General features: G+C 40.7%; 1 protein-coding gene across 5 annotated transcripts in view; it reads right to left on the reverse strand.

The window, feature by feature from the left end:
* Positions 1-24,750, reverse strand: part of CEP95 (centrosomal protein 95) — a 62,296-nt gene that overhangs the window by 18,424 nt on the left and 19,122 nt on the right. For 4 of the 5 annotated variants that reach the window (XM_047757774.1, XM_047757773.1, XM_047757771.1 and 1 more), the window contains 5 exons: positions 11,117-11,248; positions 9,619-9,812; positions 7,494-7,606; positions 7,189-7,318; positions 6,464-6,617 (listed from right to left, as the gene is read on the reverse strand). In XM_047757774.1, coding sequence (XP_047613730.1) covers positions 6,464-6,617; positions 7,189-7,318; positions 7,494-7,606; positions 9,619-9,812; positions 11,117-11,248 — 723 coding nt within the window. The remainder of the gene's footprint in view (positions 1-6,463; positions 6,618-7,188; positions 7,319-7,493; positions 7,607-9,618; positions 9,813-11,116; positions 11,249-24,750) is intronic. The other variant, XM_047757772.1, reaches the window with a different exon arrangement.

The raw sequence follows: 24,750 nt of genomic DNA on the forward strand, positions 1-24,750 counted from the left end.
AACGAATCCGACTAGGAACCATGAGGTTGTGGGTTCAGTCCCTGCCCTTGCTCAGTGGGTTAAGGATCCGGCGTTGCCGTGAGCTGTGGTGTGGGTTGCAGACGTGGCTCGGATCCCGCGTTTGCTGTGGCTCTGGTGTAGGCCAGTGGCTACAGCTCCGATTCGACCCCTAGCCTGGGAACCTCCATATGCCTTGGGAGCGGCCCAAAGAAATAGCAAAAAGAAAAAAAAAAAATCAAAGAAATTTTAAAAACTATCTATGGAATGGAAAAAAATATTTGCAAATCAGGTATCTAAAAAGGGGTTACTATGTAAAATATAAAAATAACTCATATAACTTGACAGCAAAAAAAAAAAAAAAAAAAAAGGGCAAAGGACCTGAAGAGACATTTTCCAAAGAAGAAATACAAATGACCAACAGGTACATGAAAAGGTGCTCAACATCACTAACCCACTAACCATTAAGGAAATGCAAATTACAGCTACAATAAAGTATCACCTCATGCCTCTTGGAAGGGTTATCATTAAAAAGAGATGTGTTAGTAAGAATATGGAGTAAAGTAAAACCCTTGTGTACTGTTGATGGGATTGTAAATTGGTACAGCCATTATGGAAAACAGTGTGGAGAGTTCTCAAAAAAATTAATATATAATTACCATATGATCCAGCAATTCAACCTCTGGGAATATTTCCAAAAGAAATGAAAACACTACATCAAAAGGGAAAGCTGTTCCCCCATGCTCACAGCAGCATTATATACAATAGCTAAGACATGGAAACAATAAGTATCCACTGACAGATGAGTAGATTCAGAAGATGTGACATATATATGGAATATTATTCAGTCATAAAAAGAAGGAAATCCCATTATTTGTGACAACATGTATGGAACCTGAGGTCATCACGCTAAGTGAAATAAGTCAGACAGAAAGACAAAAACTGTATGAACTCACTTGTATGTAAAACCAAAAAACAAAAAGAACCCAAACTCACTTAAAAGTAGAATCTTAAGGAGTTCCCGTTGTGGCTCAGTGGTTAACGAATCCGACTAGGAACCATGAGGTTGCGGGTTCGATCCCTTGCCTTGCTCAGTGGGTTAAGGATCCGGCGTTGCCGAGAGCTACGGTGCTATGGTGTAGGTCGCAGACGTGGCTCGGATCTGTCGTTGCTGTGGCTCTGGCGTGGGCCAGTGGCTACAGCTCCGATTCAACCCCTAGCCTGGGAACCTGCATATGCCACGGAAGCGGCCCAAGGGAAAAAAAAAAAACTTAAAGATAAATAATAAATAAAAAAGCAGCAGCAACCTCATAGAAAAAGACTATATTTATGGTTACTAGATGCAGGAGGATGGGGTGGATGGAATGGATGAAGGCAGTCAAAAGGTACAAATTTCCAGTGAGAAAATAAGTCCTAGGGATGTAATATACAACAGGATGACTATAGTTAACACTGCTCTATGTATATTGGGAAGTTATATATCTCATAAAGATAATAACTAAACATCATGGCAATAATTTCACAACATATGTATAAAACTCATTACACACCTTAAACTTACACAATGGAGTATGTCGATTATATTTTAATAAAACTGAGGGAAAAAAACCAGGAATGATCTCAAATAAACAACGTACTTTATACCTCAAGGAACTAGAAAAGCAGAACAAAGGGCAGAGTTAGTAGAAGGGGGGAAGTAACAATGATCAGAGCAGAAATAAATGAAAGAGATGAAAAAAGACAAAAGGAGTTTTCTGGTGGCTCTGCAAGTTAAGAATCTGGTGATGTCATCATTACTGTGACATGAGTTCAATCTCTGGCTCAGGAACTTCTGCATGTCAAAGGCATGGCCAAAAAAAAAAAAAAAACCAGAAAAAAAAATCAATGAAATCTAAGAGCTGGATTTCCAAAGAGATAAACAAAATAGACTAACCATTAGCTAGACTTAAAGCTAGAAAAAAAGAGGACTCAAATAAAATTAGAAATGAAAGAGGAGAGGAGTTTCTGTTATGGCTCAGCAGTAACAAACCTGACTACTATCTATGAGGACATGAGTTTGACCCCTGGCCTCGCTTAGTGGGTTAAGGATCTGGTTTTGCCGTGAACTGTGGTGTAGGTCGAAGATGCAGCTCAGATCCCACGTTGCTGTGGCTGTGTTGTAGGCTGGCAGCTGCAGCTCCGATTCGACCCCTAGCCTGGGAACTTCAATATGCCATGGTGCAGCTCTAAAAAGAGAAAAAAGGAAATGAAAGAGGAGATATTACATCTGACAACACAGAAATACAAAGGAACGTAAAAAACTAATAACAATTTTACACTGACAAACTGGACAACAGAAGAAATGGATATTCCTAGAAATATATAATCTACTAAGACTGAATTATGAACAAACAGAAAAATCTGAACAGACTACAAGTAAGATCAATAATAACCTCCCAACAGATAAAAGTCTAGGACCAGGATGGCTTCACTGGTGAATTCTACCAAACATTTGAAGAATACCAAATCCTTTGCAAACCTTTCCAAAAAATGGAAGAAGAAATACTTCCAAACTCACTTTACAAGGCCATTATTACCTAAAACCAAAACCAAACAAGACACCACAAAAAAAAATTACAGACCAATATTCCTGATGAACACAGATGCAAAAATCCTCACCAAAATATTAGCAAATGAATTCAGGGTACAAAAATCAAAATACAGTTGGCCCTGGAACAATGCAGGGGTTAGGAGCACCAATCCCACACAGCCAAAACCCCAAATATAATTTTATAGTCAGCTCCCCATATCTGTATTTCTGTATCTGTGGATTCAACCAATCCCAACCATGTAGTAGTGTAGTACATATTTATTTATTTAAAAAAAATCCATGTATAAGTGGACCTGTACAGTTCAAACCTGTGTTGTTCAAAGGTCAACTGAACACAATTCAGTTGCAGTTCTGTACATTAATATTAAACAAACTATCAGAGAAACTGGAGTTACTCAGTTTTCCTAGGTCTCTCGATGTTACTAAACTTTTGTTTTTCTCTCATTTAAAAAAGTAAAAAGGGGAGTTCCTCAGAATTCCCACTGTGGCTCAGCAGTATTAAATGCAACAGTATCCATGAGGATGCAGGTTTGATCTGTGGTCTCACACAGTGGGTTAAGGACCTGGCATTGCCATGAGCTGTGGCGTAGGTCACAGACACAGCTAGGATCTGGGGTTGCTATAGCTGTGGTGTAGGCCAGAAGCTACAGCTCTGATTTGACTCCTAGCCTGGGAACTTCCATATGCCATGGCTGTAGCCCTAAAAAGACCAAAAAAAAAAAAAAAAGAAAAAAAAAATTTTAAGTTCTCATCATGGCTCAGCAGTAACAAACCCAGCTAGTATCTATGAGGACGTTGGTTCAATTCCTGGCCTTACTCGGTTAAGGATCTGGTGTTGCTGTGAGCTGTACTGTAAGTCACAGACATAGCTCAAATTCTGCATAGCAGCTGCATCTCCAATTTGACCTCTAGCCTGGGAACTTCCATATGCCACAGGTGTGGTGCTGCAAAGCAAAAAAAAAAAACAAACAAACCACTTTTTAAAAAAATAAAAAACGAAGAGAAATTAAGAAAATAATCCCATGTACAACTGCTTCAAAAAGAATGAAATACCTAGGAATAAATTTAACTGAGGAAGTGAAAGACTTGTACACTGAAAACTATAAGACACTGATGAAAGAAATTGAAGACCACACAATTAAATGCAAAGATGTTCTATGTTCATGGGTTGGAAGAATTAATACTGTTAAGATGTCCATACTCCCCAAGTGATCTACAAACTCAATGCAATCCCTATCAAAATTCCAACAACATTTTTCACAGAAGTAGAACGATCAATTACAAAATTTGTTTGGATCCACAAAACAAGCCAAAAAGCCAAAAGAATCTTGAGGAAAAAAAAACAAAGCTGGAAGCATCATACTTCTTAACTTCAAACTACATTACAAAGCTAAAGTAATCAAAAAAACATAGTATTAGCAATAAAAACAGGAATGTAGCTTAACGGAACACAACAGAGACACCAAAAATAAACCCATGAATATATGGTTAATTAATTTATGATAAAGGAGCAGGAAGATATAATCAAGAAAAGAGATGCTTTTCAATAGTGTTGGAAAAAGTGGACAGCCACTTGCAAAAGAATGAAACTGGACCCCTAAAATTTTATACCATAAACAACAAACAATTCAAAATGGATCAAAGACTTCAAAGACCTGAAACCATAAAACTCCTAGAAGAAAACATAGCCAATAAGCTGGTTGACACTGGCCTTGGCAATAACAAAGTGGAACTATACAAACGAATAAACTTCAGCACAACAAAGGAAATCACCAAAATGAAAAGGCCACCTACCAAATGAGAGAATATATTTGCAAATCAGGAATCTGATAAGGGGTTAATATCTAAATATTAACTCAATAGCAACACAAACAAACAAACCAAAATCCCCACAAATGAAAAATGGGCAAAAGAACTAGACATTTTTCCAAAGATGACATACAAAGGGCCAATAAGTACATGAAAAGGTGCTCAAATCATTAATCATAAGGGAAATGCAAATCAAAAGCACAATGAGAGGGAGTTCCCATTGTGGCTCAGCAGAAATGAATCTGACTAGTATCCATGAGGATGCAGGTCCAATCCCTGGCCTTGTTCAGTGGGTTAAAGATCAAGAGTTGCTATGAACTGTGGTGTAAGTCACAGACACAGCTCAGACTTGGCACTGCTGTGGCTGTGGCATAGGCCAGCAGCTGCAGCTCTGATTCAACCCTTAGCCTGGGAACTTCCATATTTTGCAGGTATGGCCCTAAAAAGCAAAACTAAAAAAAACCCACAATGAGATATCAACTCATCTGTGAGAATAGCTATCCTCAAAAACAAAAACCAAGAGAAAAGAATTAAAAAGAGAGAGAGGGAGTTCCCGTCGTGGCGCAGTGGTTAACGAATCCGACTGGGAACCATGAGGTTGGGGGTTCGATCCCTGCGCTTGCTCAGTGGGTTAAGGATCCGGCATTGCTGTGAGCTGTGGTGTAGGTTGCAGACGCGGCTCGGATCCTGCGTTGCTGTGACTCTGGCGCAGGCCAGTGGCCACAGCTCCGATTCAACCCCTAGCCTGGGAACCTCCATATGCCTTGGGTGCGGCCCTAGAAAGACACACACACACACACACACACAAAAACTGCATCTCCATATTCCCTGAAGCATTATTTATAATAGCCAAGACATGCAAATAATATTAGTGTCCAGTCAATAGATGAATGGATTAAGAAAATGTGGTTTACACACATACATACACACACAACGGAATATTATTCTGCCATAAAAAGGAAATCCTGCCATCTTCAACAACATGGATGGCCCTTGAGGGCATTATGCTAAGTGAAATAAGTCAGACAGAGACAAATACTCTATGATCTCACTTATATGTGGAATCTTAAAAAAAACAAATCTGAAGGTACAGAGAACAGAAGGGGATCCAGCTTTCCACCACAGCCCCTCCCTTCTCCCCATACCCAAAATGTTTTTTCTTCATTGTATCTTTTTCAAATCAACTTTCCTCTATGTTTAATAGGAATCAGGTAATAGAGTTTTCTTAAATTCCAAGTTGTCTAAAGGTAGGGGGGTGAAGGGTGGACAAAATGTGTGAAGGTGTTCAAAAGTTAGAACTTCCAATTATAAGATGAAGTTCTGGGAATGTCATGTGCAGCATGCTGACCATAATTAACAATATTGTATTGAGTATCTGAAAGTTGGTAAGAGATTAGATCTTAAAAGTTATCATAAGAAAAAAAAAATTGAGGGAGTTGCAGTGGAAATGAATCCGACTAGTAACCTTGAGGATGCAGGTTCAATTCCTGGCCTCAGTCAGTGGGTTAAGGATCTGGTGTTGCCATGAGCTGTGGTGAAGCTTACAGATGTGGCTGAGATCTGGCATTGCTGTGGCTGTGGTGTAGACTGGCAGTTGCAGCTCCAAGTAGACCCCTAGCCCAGGAACTCGAATATGCCTCAGGTGCAGCCCTAAAAAGCAAAAAAAAAAAAAAAAAAAAAAAAAATGAAGTTATAGATGTTAACTAAACTTACTGTGGTAATCACTTTACAATATGTGCAGATATTAAATCATTATGTTGTGCCCCTTAAGTGATGTAATTTTTATATGTCAATTATATCTCAAAAAAACTGAAAAAAACAAAAACAGGGACATGAAGAAAAGATACCAGCTTTGACAGAGTAATTTCTTTGAGGGAAAGGAAAAGAATGGACAGTGGAGATTTTAATTCTTAGAAAACCCAAAGATGTAAAGCAAATATGATTATTAACCTCTACTCCTTCTGCTTTCACATGTTTCTGAAATATTTAAAATGAGAAAGCCAGTCATTAGATCAAAGTGGTTAAGTGGCTCCTGAGGACGTCCTCATCCCAGCCTGAGACAGGTACCTGGCCTCCACTTCTTGGGCCCATACTCCATGATGCTGTCGCTATGCTGAGACAGGGTCTCATCATTTCCACTCTCCAGGTCTCCATTTCCAACATCCTCCTCTTCACAGCCAGTCTTTTCTTTAACTCGATCGCCCAGGGCACTTTTTAACATCTATCAAGAAAATTCTTTTTAACATCTTTCATTGATTTTAGCAAGTTGAATGGAGTGGACAGATATAATCTTTTAAAAGCATTAGGCACAAGTTTTCAGATCGTTTATGCATAGTTTCTAAAGAATCTATATGTCAGTGCCACAAACTATTCAGTTTCAATAAACTTAAAAGTCAGATAAAAATTTAATACATTAAATGATACCCCTAAACCATAGCACTATTTTGTGAAAATCAGAGATACACCTAATTTTATACCAAATGTGTCTTTAGTGACAAAAGGAAACTATTCAGATGTACCTAAACATAAATGACTTAATGCAGTCATCAATATTAATTTAGATTTCATCAGAAGTTGATAAAATTTTGGATAAATCTGTACCAAATGCAGTTATACCATAAAGGGCTAGGAGGACATTCTATGTCCTACCTGCTTGACTTATAGAAGATTTTCACAGTAACTAAGACATAACTAACTTTCTAATACCTTAGCTTCACTTTCATCTTCAATTGGAAAATTACTTAAATGTTCACCAACTATGGTAATCTCAATAAAGATAAAATAAGACTTGCCCAATCTAGTTCAGAGAGGCGTTGAGATAACTTCTCTGACACTGCATGTAATTCTTGCTCCGTTAACCTCTCTCCTGCCCTCTGGGGGAAAGGTGAATCCCAGGACGAGACTGCAGCTCTGTTTTCATATCTATAATAAAAGCGACCATGTGACATGTAGGTAGACAAGTGTACGTTACTTAGTTCAAAACAACTATAATACATGTTTACCAAATATTTCGTATCAGTCTTCATAGATACATTAGGAGAGAATATCCTTTACCTCTTCAAATCCCTTTGCAAATTGAAGCCTGAAGTAATGTTACCTTTTTCCTTTGGGAAGCTTCCTTGTCCTAGAGCCTTGGACCTGAGCTGGATACATTTCCTGTATGTTATCTTTAGACAACTTGGAAAATAAGAAAACTCCATTTTCTGGTTCCTATTGAAAAGAGGAGAGTTGATTTGAAAAAGATACAAAGATGACACAAAAATAAGAACATTTTAGGTGTGGGGGAAAAGGAGGACCCATGGCACAAAGCTAGGTCCCTTTATTTTCCATGTTCTGGGGTTTCTTTTTAGAAACACATTGGTCAAAATACCCTATTGATCCCCAATGTCAAAGGAATGGAGAAATATCTATAATCTTGTACCTGGAGAAAAAGTGTGGCTCAGGATGCCATTAAAATATATAAAGATAGGAACGCCCACGTGGACCAACAGGATCCTCAGCATCTTAGGAGCACTGGGATGCAGGTTAGCCATCTGGCCCGGCACAGTGGGTTAAGGATCTGGTGTCTGCCACAGCTGCGGCATAGGTGGCCACTGTGGCTCAGATCTGATCCCTGGCCTGGGAACTCTACATGCCCCGTGGTGCCCAGAAAAGGGGAGAAGAAAACAAAAACAAAAATTGTGGGGCTTGGGTTTCATCACTACATTAAATTAAAAAGCAGTCATTTTAAAAGAATAAATTGAAAAAGGAGTTCTCATCATGGCATAATGGAAATGAATCCAACTAGGAACCATGAGGTTGCTGGTTTGATCCCTGGCCTCGTTCCAGGTTAAGGATCCGACGTTGCCATGAGCTGTGGTGTAGGCCGAAGACAGAGCTTGGATCTGGCATTGCTGTGACTGTGGTGTATGCCAGCAGCTGCAGCTCCAATTCAACCCCTAGCCTAGGAACCTCCATATGCCGTGGGTGAGGCCTTAAAAAATAAATAAATAAAAGTAGGTGATGTGTTTCCAAATAAGAAAATTTAGGGGTTATAGCTACAACTGGACAATGAAAAAATTATCAAATAACAAGGGCAAAGTATTAAAGTCATTATATCTCATATCAAGAAGTCAACAGAACTGTCCAAAACTGAAAGAAAGACAAAAACCTCCAAAATATGAACAGATGTGGCTTGGATCTGGCGTGGCTGTGGCCGGCAGCTGTAGCTCTGATTCAACCCCTAGCCCAGGAACTTCCATATGTCTCAGGTGTAGCCCTAAAAAAGACAAAATACTTACAACTGAAGTTAGTGTCCTGCTCAAGAATCATTTCAAGATGAATATTTCCACTTAACCACTCAGGTCAAGAAACAGAATATTAACAGCAACTCAGAAGCCCTTCCACCATCCCCACAAACCTTTTCCAAATGCAACAATTATCCTGTGATCCCTTTTTTCTCTCATTTTATCCATCACTCTATCTAAATAGATGCAGAGAATGTTTAGAATGATGGTCACTAATGTTAATTGCTCCTTTTCTGCATTGCTTGAATTTCTACTAATGAGAATGCATCAATGTTTATAAATTTACCCTTGACATATACCTAAGTAGTCTTATTTCTAGGAAGACAGGAACAAGATGAGTGTATAAAAAATAATTTAATTTTCAAATAAAAGAGTGGAAGAATAGGCCAAAATATTAATAGTTTGCGCTGAATTGAAGGAATATGGAAGAAAGACTATTTTTCACTTTCTTATACTTGAAACATGTTTTAATTTTATATTCATCCTGTCCCTATCTTCCTACAGTAAGAACATACAGGTGTATGCAGAGGTAAATCTTAAGACGTACAGTGCTCTGGAGTTCCCGTTGTGTCTCAGCAGAAACGAATCTGACTAGGAACCATGCGTTTGTGGGTTTGATTTCTGGCCTCACTCAGTGGGTTAAGGATCCGGCATTGCCATGAGCTGTGATGTAGGTTGCAGACTCGGCTTGGATCTGGCATTGCTGTGGCTGTGGCGTAGGCTGGTAGCTGCAGCTCCAATTAGACCCCTAGCCTGGGAACCTCCATATGCCGTGGGTGTGCCCCCCCACAAAAAGCATAAATACATAAATAATGAGCCAAAAAAATAGTAGTACAGTGCTCTGATTAGTGCAGTATCCTTGACTATTATTCTAGCAGAGACCTTTTAAAATCTATAAACAGTTCTGTCCAACTGAAATCAAGCTTTTCCACTCACCACAGAAAATGCTGTGCCCTCTCCAGTGGAATTCATGGTGGGGGAGCAGTGACTTGAACGCAAATATTCTTTTCCTATGGGGCAAGGAGCTCGAGGCTCTGAAGGGTGGAAAGGTGGATGTAAAGGAATAGCTGATCGAATAGGCTCCCCTAATTTCTTAGCACTTGGAATCATATCCACAGAAGGAGTTTCTGCTAGTTGGACAAATTAGACATTAAAATCAAGCTCCAAGAAATAAATCATTTTATATAGAAACATAAACCTATATAAACATGTTCAAACACAACTTAAAAATATATTTTAAACTTGATTTAAGGAGTTTCCCAGTGGCCTAGTAGTTAAGGACTCAGTGTTGTCACTGCTGTGGCTCAGGTTACTGCTGTGACTTGGGTTCAATTCCTGGCCTAGGAACTTCTGCATGCCACAAGCACAGTCAGAAAGTTAAACTATAAGAAATTAAAATAAACCTGATTAAAAAAAAAAAACACACTAAAGGAGTTCCCTGGTGGTGTGGTGGTTAGGACTCAGCGCTTTCACCACTGCAGCCTGCGTTAAATGCCTAGTCTGGGAACTAAGATCCCATATCAAGGTGCTGCATGCTGTGGCCAAAAAAGAAAAAAAAAACAAAAACAAAACAAAAAACACACCAAAAAAAATTTTTTTTAATTAGGGACTCACCCTCAGTAAATAAGTAGGGACCTATTTAAAGCAGGAAGAATGTAATTTTAATGTTACCGTCATAAAAATGTTACCTAAAAAGTAAATGAAAAATAACTAAAAACATAAATGTCCTGGAGTTCCCATAGTGGTTCAGTGGTTAATGGGCCTGACTAGGAACCATGAGGTTGCGGTTTGATTCCTGGCCTCGCTCAGTGGGTTAAGGATCCGGCATTGCTGTGAGCTGTGGTGTAGGTTGAAGATGCGGCTCGGATCCCAAGTTGCTGTGGCTGTGGTGTAGGCCAGCGGCTACAGCTCCAATTTGACCCCTAGCCTGGGAACCTACATATGCCGAGGGTGCAGCCCTGAAAAGACAAAAAAAAAAATTAAAAATTAAAAAAAAATAAATGTCTCAAAGAACAGCTACACAAGTTATACAGTTCATCCACATGTTATAAAAACATAAAATCAACAATGATTTTCTATAATACTAACCATATGAAAATCCCAGAGATAATACAGAAATGAGAATATTTTTCATGTTAAAATAATTTCAAGACTACCAACTGACATACTAATGTATCAGAGAGTCCTACTCTCTTAAAGTCTTTGAGGAGAGAGGATTTAGATAATAAAATAGCGGATGCAAGACATGTGACCAAAGACCATCTTAAGAAGAAATCTGAGCTCATAATAGCAAATATTTACAAATGAGGTCATGTAAAACCAAAAAGAATTGCCTTAACTGTAGAGCAACCAAAGTAATAAGCAATCATCTCCAGAACTATCGTCTCCAACTCACAACAACAGTCTCAAGAACTCATAACACATTCCTACTCACGGTCTTCAACAAAGGATGTTCTACTCCTGGACAAAAAACTCGATGAAGGGAGATTCAACACTTCTTCATGTGAGTTAGAACATGGTAGAGTTAGGTCTTTTTTAGACTGCATTTCGTTGGTACCTTGGGCACCTAGAAAATAAAATATTAAAGGTAAAAATTTTTTATTGCTGTTAGCTAAAACCTAAGAGTTTTGTACCCAGAGGATAAAAATCTCAGAAATGACATAACACAGAACTATGATTGGTCTGATTGTTCAAAATACCAATTACTTTTAATAACTATCAAACAGCAAATTGTAGTTCTGAAGCTCAGAATCATTCATATAACTTAAAAGCAAAGTTTTACACAATGTTTCATTTCTTCACTTTAGAAAAACAGGTACCACAGTTGTAGAAATGCTGACTGCTGCACAAGTATATCTCTGAGCTAGAGGTCTTGGCTGGTACTATAATCAAAAACGTATAGGCCAAACAAATTGTTTTATTTGTCTAATTTTTCAATGCTTAATATTTTGCATTAGTTTTATAATATTATCACATAGAGAGTTATATAGTCTGAAATTGAGGGAATATCTACTTTGCTCCCTTGGAAATCTGTTAATACAAAAACTCATAAACAAACTGGATGAATGACTTCTCTCTAAATGACTATTTATCCTTTATTCGACTTTATGAAAGACTTCTCCATAAATTTATTCCTCACTTTGAAGGTATGAGAATGTACCCTGAAAACTCAATGTTACCAATATGGTCAACTGATAAAAATCAGTAATTACATAAAAATTCACCTTATTCAGATCTCAAAATCCACACCATTTATCCTAAGACACTGTATTTTGAGACTATTGACGCTCACGTCTTTTAAAAACCATCTAATATCTCTTTGTGCTCTCCTTTCCCACAACCCAGTGCAATACAGCCATTTTCACATCAAAATGTTTCAAATGTGAATCTTCCTACTTAACATTTCATATGCATATCCTCTAAGATATAATGTTCAAAATTCACAACTTGGGCCACAATTTCTCTACTACCTGATACTGAATTTGTCATCAATGACCCCAGACTGGTTAATTTTTAACTGGGCCCATTTTCTTTCTTTTTTTTTTTTTGGTCTTTTTAGAGCCGCACCTGCAGCATATGTAATTTCCAGCCTACGCCACAGCCACAGCAGATCTGAGATTCTTAACCTGCTGAGCCACAACAGGAACTCTGATCTGGTGCATTTTTTTCTTCAGTTTCTTGAATGACATTTCATAGGCTTTTTCTTTTTGATGGGATTTCTCCTAAAATCTTATGCTTGGTTATCATGTGGAACTTCCAATTTTTCAGATTGAAAATTATACACTCAAATGTCTCTCCAAGATCTTCACACTGTTTTACAACATTCTTTTTAATCACTGCAGAGCCTGTGAACTTCTCTATTGTAAACATTAATACCTAACATCTCATTTACCGTCTCCCCCCACCCCCCAGAGTCCTTGGAGACATAATGCACTGTAGAGTGACTTCGGTTAGTACTGTATTAGAGGTGTCCTGGGCACTGGAGACCTCTCCTCTCTAAGAAGTCTGGCTCACACAACCTGTAAACCAAAGTCCAGCTCTTGCAGAGGCCTCATCACCCCCTCCCCCACTTGAGTCACAGAGCAGCAGTGCCTCGTCTAGGAGCCAGCCAGGTTGGCACCATGATGAGAACCTGCGGTGTATCCTGTTTACAAGGTGCTTACAGAGGGATTTCTCCTCAAGTTACACAAAAGATTTAAGGAAGGGAGATCTGGCAAGAATGGTGGAGTAGGAATAGAAAGATCCTGAGCTCACCTCCCCTCATGGGCACATCAAAATCACAACCATCTGCAGAATAACTATCAATGAAAAACACAAGAACCTACCAAAAAAGTTCTACAACTAAAGACATGAAGGAACCATGACAAGACAGGTAAGAGAGGCAGACTTGATATAGTCAAGTCCCATACTCCCAGGTGGGCAACCCACAAACTGGAGAACATTTCTATTGCAGAGGTTCTCCCAAAGGAGTGAGAGGTCTGAGCCCAAACACTGGGCTCCCCAGCCCAGTAGTCGTGCACTGGGAAGGAGCCCCCAGAGCATTTGGCATTGAAAGCCAGTGAGGCTTACTTTTGGGAGTCCCAGGGGGCTGGGGAAAGAGATTTCACTCTCAAAGGGCAAACATAAAATCTCTCATACTCCATCCAAGACCCAGGGCAGAAGCAGTAATTTGAGAGCAGCCTGGGCCAGACCTACCTGCTGATCTTGGAGAGACTCTCAGACAGGCAGGAGGCAACAGCAGCTCACCCTGGAAACATAAGACACTGGCAGCAGCCATTTTAAAGAGAGCTGCATTTACCATGTGGACACGGGTATTGGCAAGAGCCACTGTGGAATCCTCCCTCTTGGTCATTAGTGTCAAGACCCAGCCTCACCCAATAGCCTGTAGGTGCCAGCACTGGGACACCTCAGGCCAAGCAACTAACTGGGCAGGGACATAGCCTCACTTATCAGCAAACAGGCTGCCTTAATGATACCCTCAGTCCACAGGCCTCTGTACCACAGCCCTGCCCACCAGAGGGCCCAAGACCCAGCTCTAACCACTGTGGGCAGGGACCAGGCCTAGAATTCCCTGGCCTCCAGGAAGCCTGTTTTAGCTTCTGGACCAGCCTCACCCACCAGGGGGCAGTCACTAGACTCAAGGAAGCTACAATTACCCATCCTATGGACTTTGCCCTCCTATTAGTAGACCAGACCCTGCCCTGGGAGCAGCTGTGCCCTGGCCCTGCCCACCAGCGGGCCAACACAAGCTTTGGGACACCCCAGACCTCATACCCAACTGTATCAGGAATCCACAACCACCCACTCCCCCACCCTCCCCATCAATCCCCATCAGCGATCCAATACCAATTCTGGGACTCCAGGACCTGGCTCTACCTGCCAGTAGGCTGGCACTAACCTAGGACCTGGCTTCACCCACTAGTGGGCAGGCAACAGGCCCAGAGTCTTCTGGACCCGGACTCCACCCATCGGTGAGCCAGCATAGGCTCTGGGGCAAACCTGGCAGCCTCCATGTGAGGCAAGACCTGGAAAGCAACTAGACCAGAGGCCAACCAAGCTTACTAAACTGCCCAGTCAGCCTGCCACAACAGGAGGACCCACACAACCATAACAGGGGGAACCCCCCCTTGTCAGGAGACAAGAAGGGAATGCACTGCTGAAAAGCATAAGACATCTCCTAAAAAAGGCCACTTATCCAAGGTTGGAAAATAAAGCCAACGTACCAAAGACATAAAAATAAAAAGAGCAACTTAAGCAAAATGCAGTGACAGAAGAAATGTTCTAGACAAAGGAACAAGGTCAAACCCCAGAAGAAGAACTAACTGAGGTGGAGGGAGGCAATCTTCCCAAGGAGTTCAGGGTAGGGATTGTAAAGATGATCAAAGAACTTGGGAGAAGAAGAGATGCACAAAGCGAGAAGTTAGAAGTTCTTATCAGGGTTAGAAAATATAAAGAACTAAACAGACATGAAGAATACAATAAGTGAAATGAAAAACACCCAGAAGCAATCAATAGTAGACTGAATGATGCGGAGTAATGAATAAGCAAAATCACTAATGCTAAACAGAAAAAAAGAACAAAACGAAATGAGGACAATCTAAGACTGTCTCTGGATACACCAAGTGCACTAATATTTGCATTATAGGAGTTCCAGAAGGAGAAGAAAGAGACCAATGATATATTTGAAGACATAATAGCTGAAAACTCCCCTAATCTGGGAAAGAAAACAGACATCCAAATCCAAGAAGCACAGAGAATCATATACAAAATTAACCTAAAGAGGAACACATCAAGACACTGCAGTAGAGGAGTTCCCACTGTGGCTCAGTGGTTAGAGAACTCGACTAGCATCCATGAGGATGTGGGTTCCATTCCTGGCCTCACTCAGTGGGCTAAAGATCTGGTGCTGTCATGAGCTGTGGTGTAGGTTGCAGACATGGCTCAGATTCCACGTTGCTGTGGCTATGGCACAGGCTGGCAGCTTCAGATCCAATGGAACTCCTAGCCTGGGAACTGCCATATGTCACAGGTGTAGCCCTAAAAAAAGGACAAAACAAAACAACACTATAGTAGAAATGGCAAAACTTAAAAAAGAATATTAAAAGCAACAAGAGAAAAGCAACAAATAACATTAGGGGAACTTCTATAAGGCTGTCAGCTACTTTTTGGCAGAAATTGTGGGACAGAAGGAACTGCACAATGTATTTAAAGTGATTTGAAAGGGAAAAACCTACAGCCAAGAATATTCTATTCAGTAAGGCTCCTGTTAGGATTTGATGGAGAGATCAAAAGCGTTACAGACAAGCAAAAGCATTCAAGCAAGAGTTCAGCATCACCAAATCAACTTTACAACAAATGTTAAAAGAACTTCCCTATGCAAAAATGTACAGGCCGTGACTAGAAACAAGAAAATTGCAAAATGAAAAAGTTCATTGAGAAAGGCAAATATACAGTAAAGGTAGGAAATCATTCACACGCAAAGCTGTAAGATTAAAAGACAGTAATATTAGATTGGGTCAAGATGGCAGAGGAGTAAGATGTGGAGTGCACCTTCTCCCACAAATACATTAAAAAAAAAAAAATGTAGAACAATTCTCACAGAACATCTACTGAATGCTGGCAGAAGACCTCAGACTTCCAATAGGGGCAGCAAATCTCATGAGTTCCCACTGTGGCTCAGTGGAAACAAACCCAACTAGTACCCATGAGGATGAGGATTCGATCCCTGGCCTTGTTCAATGAGTTAAGGATCTGGTGGTGCCATGAGTTGAAGTGTAGGTCACAGACAGGGCTTGGATCTGGCATTGCTGTGGCTGTGGTGTGGGCTGGCAGCTGCAGCTCCAATTCAATTCCTAGCCTGGGAATTTCCATGTGCCCCAGGTGTGGCCCTAAAAAGCAAAAAAAAAAAAAAAGAAAAAAAGAAAATCTCCATGTAACTGGGTAGGACAGGACAAAATGAGGAAGAAAAAAAAGAAGGTAGAAAAAGGAATTAGGACAGGACCAGCATCCCTGAGCAGGAGTTGTGAAAGAGGAAAGGATTCCACACACTGGAAGGCCTCCTGACTGGTGGTGAGATCATCAGGGGTAGAAGAAGAGCTTCAAAACCTTGGAGAGAAAGGGCAGCAGCCAGTCTGAGGAGAGCAAAGCAGAGAGAATGCCACACCTGACGGTCAGTGCTGCCTCCTGGCACACCCCAGCCTGAGATGTTTGTTCGCTGGGGCAAGCAGGGTCTGGTTGCTGAGGCTCAGACTTCAGAGATCAGACCTGGAATGAGGACTAGGATTGGCTGTGTGGAAACGGCCTGAGGGGACTAGGGGGTGGTGTGCCACAGCCAAGGGAGTGCAGGAGGAGACCGGAGCCCACCAGAGAAAGAAGGCACCATTGTTGAGGAGTGTGAAAGAAGGGGGTGGTGCTGCCATAGGAACTTCTTTGTCTGTGTGTGCAGGTTCTCAGACAGCAGAGCACCACTTGCCTGGGCTACAAGGGCAGGTGCAGGCTGCAACAACCATCTCAGACTCCAGAGGAGGGCACAACCAAATGCTGCCAAGCGTCCCATGACCAGGCACCACCTGCCTCCTCCCTGGGAGTGTGCATGCTCCATCACCACTGCCAAGGGTCCCTTGACCCAGCACTACTTGTTGCTACAACCTCCCCAGGGGTTGCCACTGCTGCCAAGGGTCCCTCGACCCAGCACTACTTGTTGCTACAACCTCCCCAGGGGTTGCCACTGCTGCCAAGGGTCCCTCGACCCAGCACTACTTGTTGCTACAACCTCCCCAGGGGTTGCCACTGCTGCCAAGGGTCCTGTAAGTGGTCCACCCACCACTCCCACCCCCAGAAGTGCACATGGCCTGCCCATACATTTGACAACCTAGAAGAAAAGGACTGCTTTCTAGAAACATACAGCCCACCAAAACTGAGTCAAGAATAAAGAAATAATCTGAAAGGACCAATCACTAGAAAAGAAGTAGAACACGTATTAAAAACAAAACAAAACTCCCTATACACAAAAGTCTAGGACCAGAACGCTTCACAGGCTAATTCTACCAAACATACAAACAACTTGTATTGATCCTTCTCAAACTCCCCCAGAAAACTGAAGAGGAGGGAACACTCCCAAAGACAGTCCATTAAGCCAACATCACCTAATACCAAAACCAAAAGATACTACCAAAAAAGAAAATTATAGGCCAGTATCTTTGATGAATATAGACGCAAAAATTCTTTTTTTTTTTTTTTTTGGTCTTTTTGCCATTTCTTGGGCCGCTTCCGCGGCATATGGAGGTTCCCAGGCTAGGGATCAAATCGGCGGAGCTGTAGCTGCCAGTCTACTCCAGAGGCACAGCAACACGGGATCCGAGCCGCGTCTGCAACCTACACGACAGCTCACGGCAACGCCGGATCCTCAACCCACTGAGCAAGGCCAGGGATCGAATCCGCAACCTTATGGTTCCTAGTCGGATTCGTTAACCACTGCACCACGACGGGAACTCCAGGTGCAAAAATTCTTAACAAAATTCTAGCAAACTGAATCCAACAACACATAAATCATACACCATGACCAAGTAGGATTCATCCCAGATTCAACAGGATGGTTCAACATACACAAATCCATGTAATACACCACACTAACAAAAGAAAAGTCAAAAACTACATGATCATCTCAAGAGATGCAGAAAAAGCACTGGACAAAATTCAACATCCATTCATGATTAAAAAAAAAAAAAAAACAGGAGTTCCCATCGTGGCTCAGCAGTTAACGAATCCGACTAGGAACCATGAGGTTGCAGGTTCCATCCCTGGCCTTGCTCAGTGGGTTAAGGATCTGGCGTTGCCGTGAGCTGTGGTGTAGGTTGCAGACAGGGCTCAGATCCCGCATTTACTGTGGCCCTGGTGTAGGCCGACGGCTACAGCTCCGATTCGACCCCTAGCCTGGGAACCTCCATATGCCACAGGAGCGGCCCTAGAAATGGCAAAAAGACAAAAACAAAACAAAACAAGAAACCCCTTACCAAAGTGGGTATAGAAGAAACATATTTCAATATAATAAAAGCTATTTAAGATACACCAACAGCCAATATACTACTTGATGGAGAAAAGCTAAAAGCCTTCCTGATAAAATGTGGAATGAGACAAAGATGCCCACTCTCACCTCTTCCACTCAACACAGTCTTACATTGGAAGTTCTAGCTGCAGCAATCAGACAAGAAAAAGAAATAAAGGTATCCAAAATGGAAAAGAAGAGGTAAAATTGTCACCATATTCAGATGACATGATACTATATAGAGAAAACCCAATGACTTCACACAAAAACTACTAGATCTGATAGAGGAATTCAGTAAAGTAGCAGGATACAAGATTAACATTCAGAAATCAGTTGTGTTTCAGTATACTAACAATGAAATATTAGAAAGAGAATGTAATAAAAAAATTACCTTTTAAATGCCCCCCGCCAAATAACCTGGGAATAAACCTAACCAAGGAGGTAAAAGACTTATACACTGAGAACTATAAAACACGAATAAAGGTGATTAAGATTCAAATAAATGAAAAACTATCCCATGCTCTTGCATTAGAAGGATTAATACTGTTAAAATGGCAATACAATCCAAAGCAATTTACAGATTTAACGCAATCCCTATCAGATTACCCATGACATTTTTCACAGAACAAGAATAATCCAAAAATTTATATGGAACCATAAATTTCCATAAGACCCAGAATATCCAAAGCAATCCTGAAGGAAAAAAACAAAACAAAACAAAACAGGAGGTCTAACTCCCAGACCTCAGGAAATACTACAAAGCTACAGTAATCAAAAGTATGATAATGTTACAAAAACAGATATACGGATTAATGGAACAGAATAGAGAGCCCAGAAATAAAACACACACCTATGGTCAACTAATCTTCAACAAAAGAGGCAAGAATATAAAATGGGAAAAAGATGGTCTCTTCAGTAAGTGGTGCTGGGAAAGTTGGTCAGCTGCATGTAAATCAATAAAATTAGAACACACCCTCACACCATGCCAAAAATAAACACGAAATCGTTTCAAGACTTAAAACATCAGACATGACACCATAAAATTCCTAGAAGGGGACATAGGCAAAAGCTTCTCTGACATAAATTATACATATTTTTTTATTAGGTCAGTTCCCCAGGTCAAGAGAGTTAAACCAAAAATAAACAAATGGGACCTAATCAAACCTACAAGCTTTTGAACAGCAAAGGAAACAATAAAAAGAATAAAAAGAAAAGCTTCAGAATGGGGAAAAATATATGTAAACAATGCAACAAGAGCTTAATCTCCAAAATACACACACAACTCATACAACTCAACAACAAAAGAAACAACCCAATCTAAATAAACATTTCTCCAGAGAAGACATACAGATGGCTAGGAGGGACATGAAAAGATGCTCAACATCACTAATTATTAGAGAAATGCAAATCAATGAGGTACTATTTCACACTGGTCAGAATGGTCATCACTAGAAAGTCTACAAATGGAGAGGGTGTGAAGAATAGGGAACCCTCCTACACTATTAGTCGGACTCTAAGTTGGTGTGCCCACTATGGAAAAGAGTATGGAGGTTCCTCAGGAAAGTAAAAATAGAATTACCATATGATCCTGGGCATATAACTGAACAAAACTATAATTCAAAAAATACATGCACCCCTATATTCACAGCAGCATTATTCACAAAAGTCAATGTTAACAATCTAAATGTCCATCAACAGATGAATGGATGTGATACATAAACACAATGGAATACTACTCAGCCATGAAAAGAACAAAGTAATGCTATTTGCCACAACATGGATACAACTAAAGATTCTCAAATGAAGTGAAGTCAAAAAGAAAAAGACAAATACCACGTGATATCACTTACATGTGGAACCTAAAATATGGCACAAATGAACCTATTTATAGAACAGAAACAGACTCACAGATATGGAGAACAGACTTGTGGTTGCTGGGGTCGGTGGGGGGAAGAAGAGGGATGGATTGGGAGTTTGGGGTTAGTAGATGCAAACTATTACATTTAGGATGGATAACCAATGAGGTCCTACTGTATAGCACAGGCAATTATATCCAATCTCCTGGGACAGACCATGATGGGGGAAAAAATGTGAAAAAGAATGAATATATATGTGTAACTAAATCACTTTGCTGTACAGCAGAAACCAGTACAACACTGTAAATCAACTATACTTTAATTAAAAAAAATCAGCTATACTTTAATAAAAAAAATTCTAGGAGTTCCTGTTGTGGCTGAGTGGGTTAAGAACCCAACATAGTATCTGTGAGGATGTGGGTTCAACTCCTGGTTTTGCTCAGTTGGTTAAGGATCTGGCATTGCCACAAGCCACAGTGTAGGTCCCAGATGTGGCCTGGATCCAGTGTTGCCATGGCTCTGGTGTAGGGCCTGCAGCTGCAGTTCCAATTCAACTCCTAGCCAGGAACTTCCATATACTCCAAGTGCGGCCATACAAAGAAAAAAAAATTTTTAAAAACAAAAGCAGTAAAATCATCTATAGCCACAGTAAGTAATTAAGGGATAATCAAAACAATTAGATGTAAGATATGACATCGGAGTTCCTGTTGTAGCTCAGCAGTAACAAACCCAAGTACTATCCATGAGGACAGAGGCTCAATCTCTGGCCCCACACAGTAGGTTAAGTGGTGTTGCCATGAGCTGTGGTGCAGGTTGCAGATGTGGCTCAGATCCGGCATTGCCATGGCTGTGGTGTAGGCCAGCAGCTGCAGTTCTGATTTGACCCCTGGCCTGGGACTTCCATATGCTGTGGGTATGGCTGTAAAAAGACAAATAAATAAATAAATAAATAAGACATGATATCATAACCAGTAATTATGAGATGTTCTCCTGCGGTGCAACAGGTTAAGGATTTGGTGTTCGTCACTGTAGCAGCTCAGGCTGCTGCTGTGGCACAGGTTTGATACCTGGCTGGGAACTTTCTATGGGTGCAGCCAAAACAAAACCAAAACAAAACAGTAACCATGAGTGAAGGAGAATATAAATGCAGGGTTGTTAAAATGCATTTGAAAGTAAGAGATCAGCAACTTTAAACTTCCATTTGAAGAGTTCCCATTGTGGCTCAGCGGAAATGAATCTGAGGACACAGGTTTGATCCAGGCCTCGCTCAGTGGGTTAAGGATCTGGTGTTGCTGTAGCATAGGCCAGCAGTTACAGCTCTGATTCAACCCCTAGCCTGGGAACCTCCATATGCCGCGGGAGCGGCCCAAGAAATAGCAACAACAACAACAACAACAAAAAAGACAAAAGACAAAAAAAAAAAAAAAGAAAGATCATCTAGAAAGAAAATCAATAAGGAAACAATGTCCTTCAATGACACATTAGACTAGATGGGCTTAACAGTTATAAATATAGAACATTCCATCCAAAAGCAGTGCAATACACATTCTTTTCAACTGCACATGGAACATCCTCCAGGACAGATCACATGCCAGGCTACAAAACAAGCCTTGGTAAATTTAAGAAATCAGATCAAGCATCTTTTCTGACCATGGTGCTATGAGACTAGAAATCAACTACAAGGATAAAAAAAATGCAAAAAACACAAACATGTGGAGACTTAGCAATATGCTACTAAACAATTAATGCATCACTGAAGAAATCAAAGAGGAACTGAAAAACACCTGGAGACACATGAAAATAAAACACAACAATCCAAAATCTACGGGATGCAGCAAAAACAACACAATAATCCAAAATCTATGGGATGCAGCAAAAACAGTTCTAAGAAAGAAGTTACCTCAGGAAACAAAATTCTCAAACTAACTTTACTCTTACAGGAACTAGAAAAAAGTAAGAAAAAACAAAACCCAAAATTAGTAGATGGAAAGAAATCATGAAGACCAAAGCAGAAATAGACAAAATAGAGAATGAACAACAACAACAAAAGATCAATGAAACTAAGAGTTGGTTCTTTGAAAACACAACAAAATTGATAACTTTTAGCCTCACATCAAGAGAGAGAGACATGGTCCAAATCAATAAAATCAGAAATGAAAAAGAAGTTACAACCAGCACCAAAGAAGTACAAAAGACCATAAGAGATTACTACAAACAACTATATGCAAATAAAACAGACAACATAGAAGCAATGTACAAATTCTCCAAAACGTACAATATCCCAAGGCTGAACCAGAAAGACATGGAAAATATGAACAAACCAATTACCAGTAATGAAACTGAATCAGCAACTTAAAAACCCCCAACAAACAACAGTCCAGGACCAGATGGCTTCATGGGGGGTTTATACCAAACAGAAAACAGTTAATAACTATCCCTCTCAAACTACTCCAGAAAATTGCAGAGGAAGGAACACTTTCAAACCTATTCTATGAGGCCACCATCACCCTGATACCAAAACCAAAGATACCACAAAAAAAATTTACAGGCCAACATCACTGATGTACACAGACACAAAAATTCTCAACAAAATATTAGCAAATCAAATCCAACAATGCAGAGTTCCCGTCGTGGTGCAGTGGTTAACGAATCCCACTAGGAACCATGAGGTTGCGGGTTCAGTCCCTGCCCTTGCTCAGAGGGTTAACGATCCGGTGTTGCCGTGAGCTGTGGTGTAGGTTGCAGACGTGGCTCGGATCCCGAGTTGCTGTGGCTCTGGTGTAGGCCAGTGGCTACAGCTCCGATTCGACCCCTAGCCTGGGAGCCTCCATATGCCGTGGGAGCAGCCCCCAAAAAAAGACAAAAAAAAAATCCAACAATGCATTAAAAGGATCATGCATCATGATCAAGTGGGATTTATTCCAGGGATAAAAGGATTTTTCAATACCTGCAGATCAATCAATATGATACATCACATTAACAAATTAAACAACAAAAATCCTATGATCATCTCAATAAATGCAGAAAAAGCTTCTGACAAAACTCAACATCCATTTGTCATTTAAAAAAAAAAAAAAACAAAACCATTCTCCAGAAAGTGGGAACAGAGAGAACATACCTCAGCATAATAAAGGCTATACGTGACAAGCACACAGCTAACACCATACTCAACAGTGAAAAGATGAAAGCATTTCCCCTAAGATGTTATGCAGATGACATGATGCTGTGACATACAAAATCCTAAAGATGTTTCTAGGAAACTACTAGAGCTCATTAATGAATCTGGTAAAGCTGCTGGATACAAAAATAATATACAAAAATCTGTGCATTTCTATACATTAACAACAAAATATCAGAAAGAGAAATTAAGGAAACAATCCCATTTACCATCCCATTAAAAATAATAAAATATTCCACCAGCAGCAGCACCAGAAGGAGTGGACAGTGGTCAGCTCTGGAACTCCAAAGGTGCCAGCAGTGGACAGAGGGGACTTATCACTGTCCCTTCCATCCATGCCCAAAACCACACTCCTGGACCCTTCACCCTAGTGACCGACTGATCTCAGCTTCTCCCTCTGAAGTTCGAGTCTCCAAAAATCAGAATATGGGCTGGGAGGGAGGTCGGAGGTAGGCAGGCTGCAGGGAAAAGCTTGATCTCTGTTTCTCTCAGGAGCAGTTTGGGCATCCCCAGCTCTTTTCTCCTCTTCCCCTGTGAAGATGACCCAGATCTTGCTTCTTTCCCAAGGAGAAATGAGGTACTCCTCCCGTCCTTGAAGGATCTCCTCTCCCCTAGCCTTTGTCACCATGCTCTTCCCTTTGACCAGCCCTGCAAGAAACTCCCTGCCAAGCTCTGTCACAATGCTGAGCCACCCTCACCAGCCAGATTTCAGCACCAGAGAAAGGCAAATTCAGAGAGAGCTGATGGTGGCAATATCATCTATGGAAGGGGAGCCTTTTAACTACAATTTGGAACTTATTTTCTAAAGTCTATTTTGTAACAGTTTATTTAAGTTTAAAAGAAAAAAACAAAACAAAACAAAAAAAAAATAGGAGTTGTTCCCATCGGGGCTCAGTGGTAACAAACCCAACTAGTATTCATGAAGATGCAAGTTTGATCCCTGGCCTTGCTCAGTGTGAGCTGTGGTGTAGGTCACAAATGTGCCTCAGATCTGGCACTGCTGTGGCTGTGGTATAGGCTGGCAGCTGTAGCTCCAGTTCAACCCCTAGCCTGGGAACTTCCATATGCCATGGATGTGGCCCAAAAAAGACAAAAAAAAAAATCCAAATGCTAAATGTAAGAATAAACATACCTAAGGACCTAAAAGACATGTACTCCAAAACCTATAAGACACTAATGAAAGAAACTGAAGAGGACACAAATGGAAAGATATACTATGTCCATGAACTGAAGAATTAATATTGTTAAAATGACCATACTATCAATGCAACCCTTATCAATATACCAAGGGCATTTTTCACGGAACTAGAAAAAATAAATTTAAAATTTGTATGGAAACAGGAGTTCCCATCGTGGCACAGTGGTTAACGCATCTGACTAGGAACCATGAGGTTGCGGGTTGGGTCCCTGCCCTTGCTCAGTGGGTTAAGGATCTGGCGTTGCCCTGAGCTGTGGTGTAGGTTGTAGACATGGCTCGGATCCTGTGTTGC

Source organism: Phacochoerus africanus, chromosome 14 (genome assembly GCF_016906955.1).
Source record: "Phacochoerus africanus isolate WHEZ1 chromosome 14, ROS_Pafr_v1, whole genome shotgun sequence".
In the NCBI taxonomy this organism is placed as follows: domain Eukaryota; kingdom Metazoa; phylum Chordata; class Mammalia; order Artiodactyla; family Suidae; genus Phacochoerus; species Phacochoerus africanus.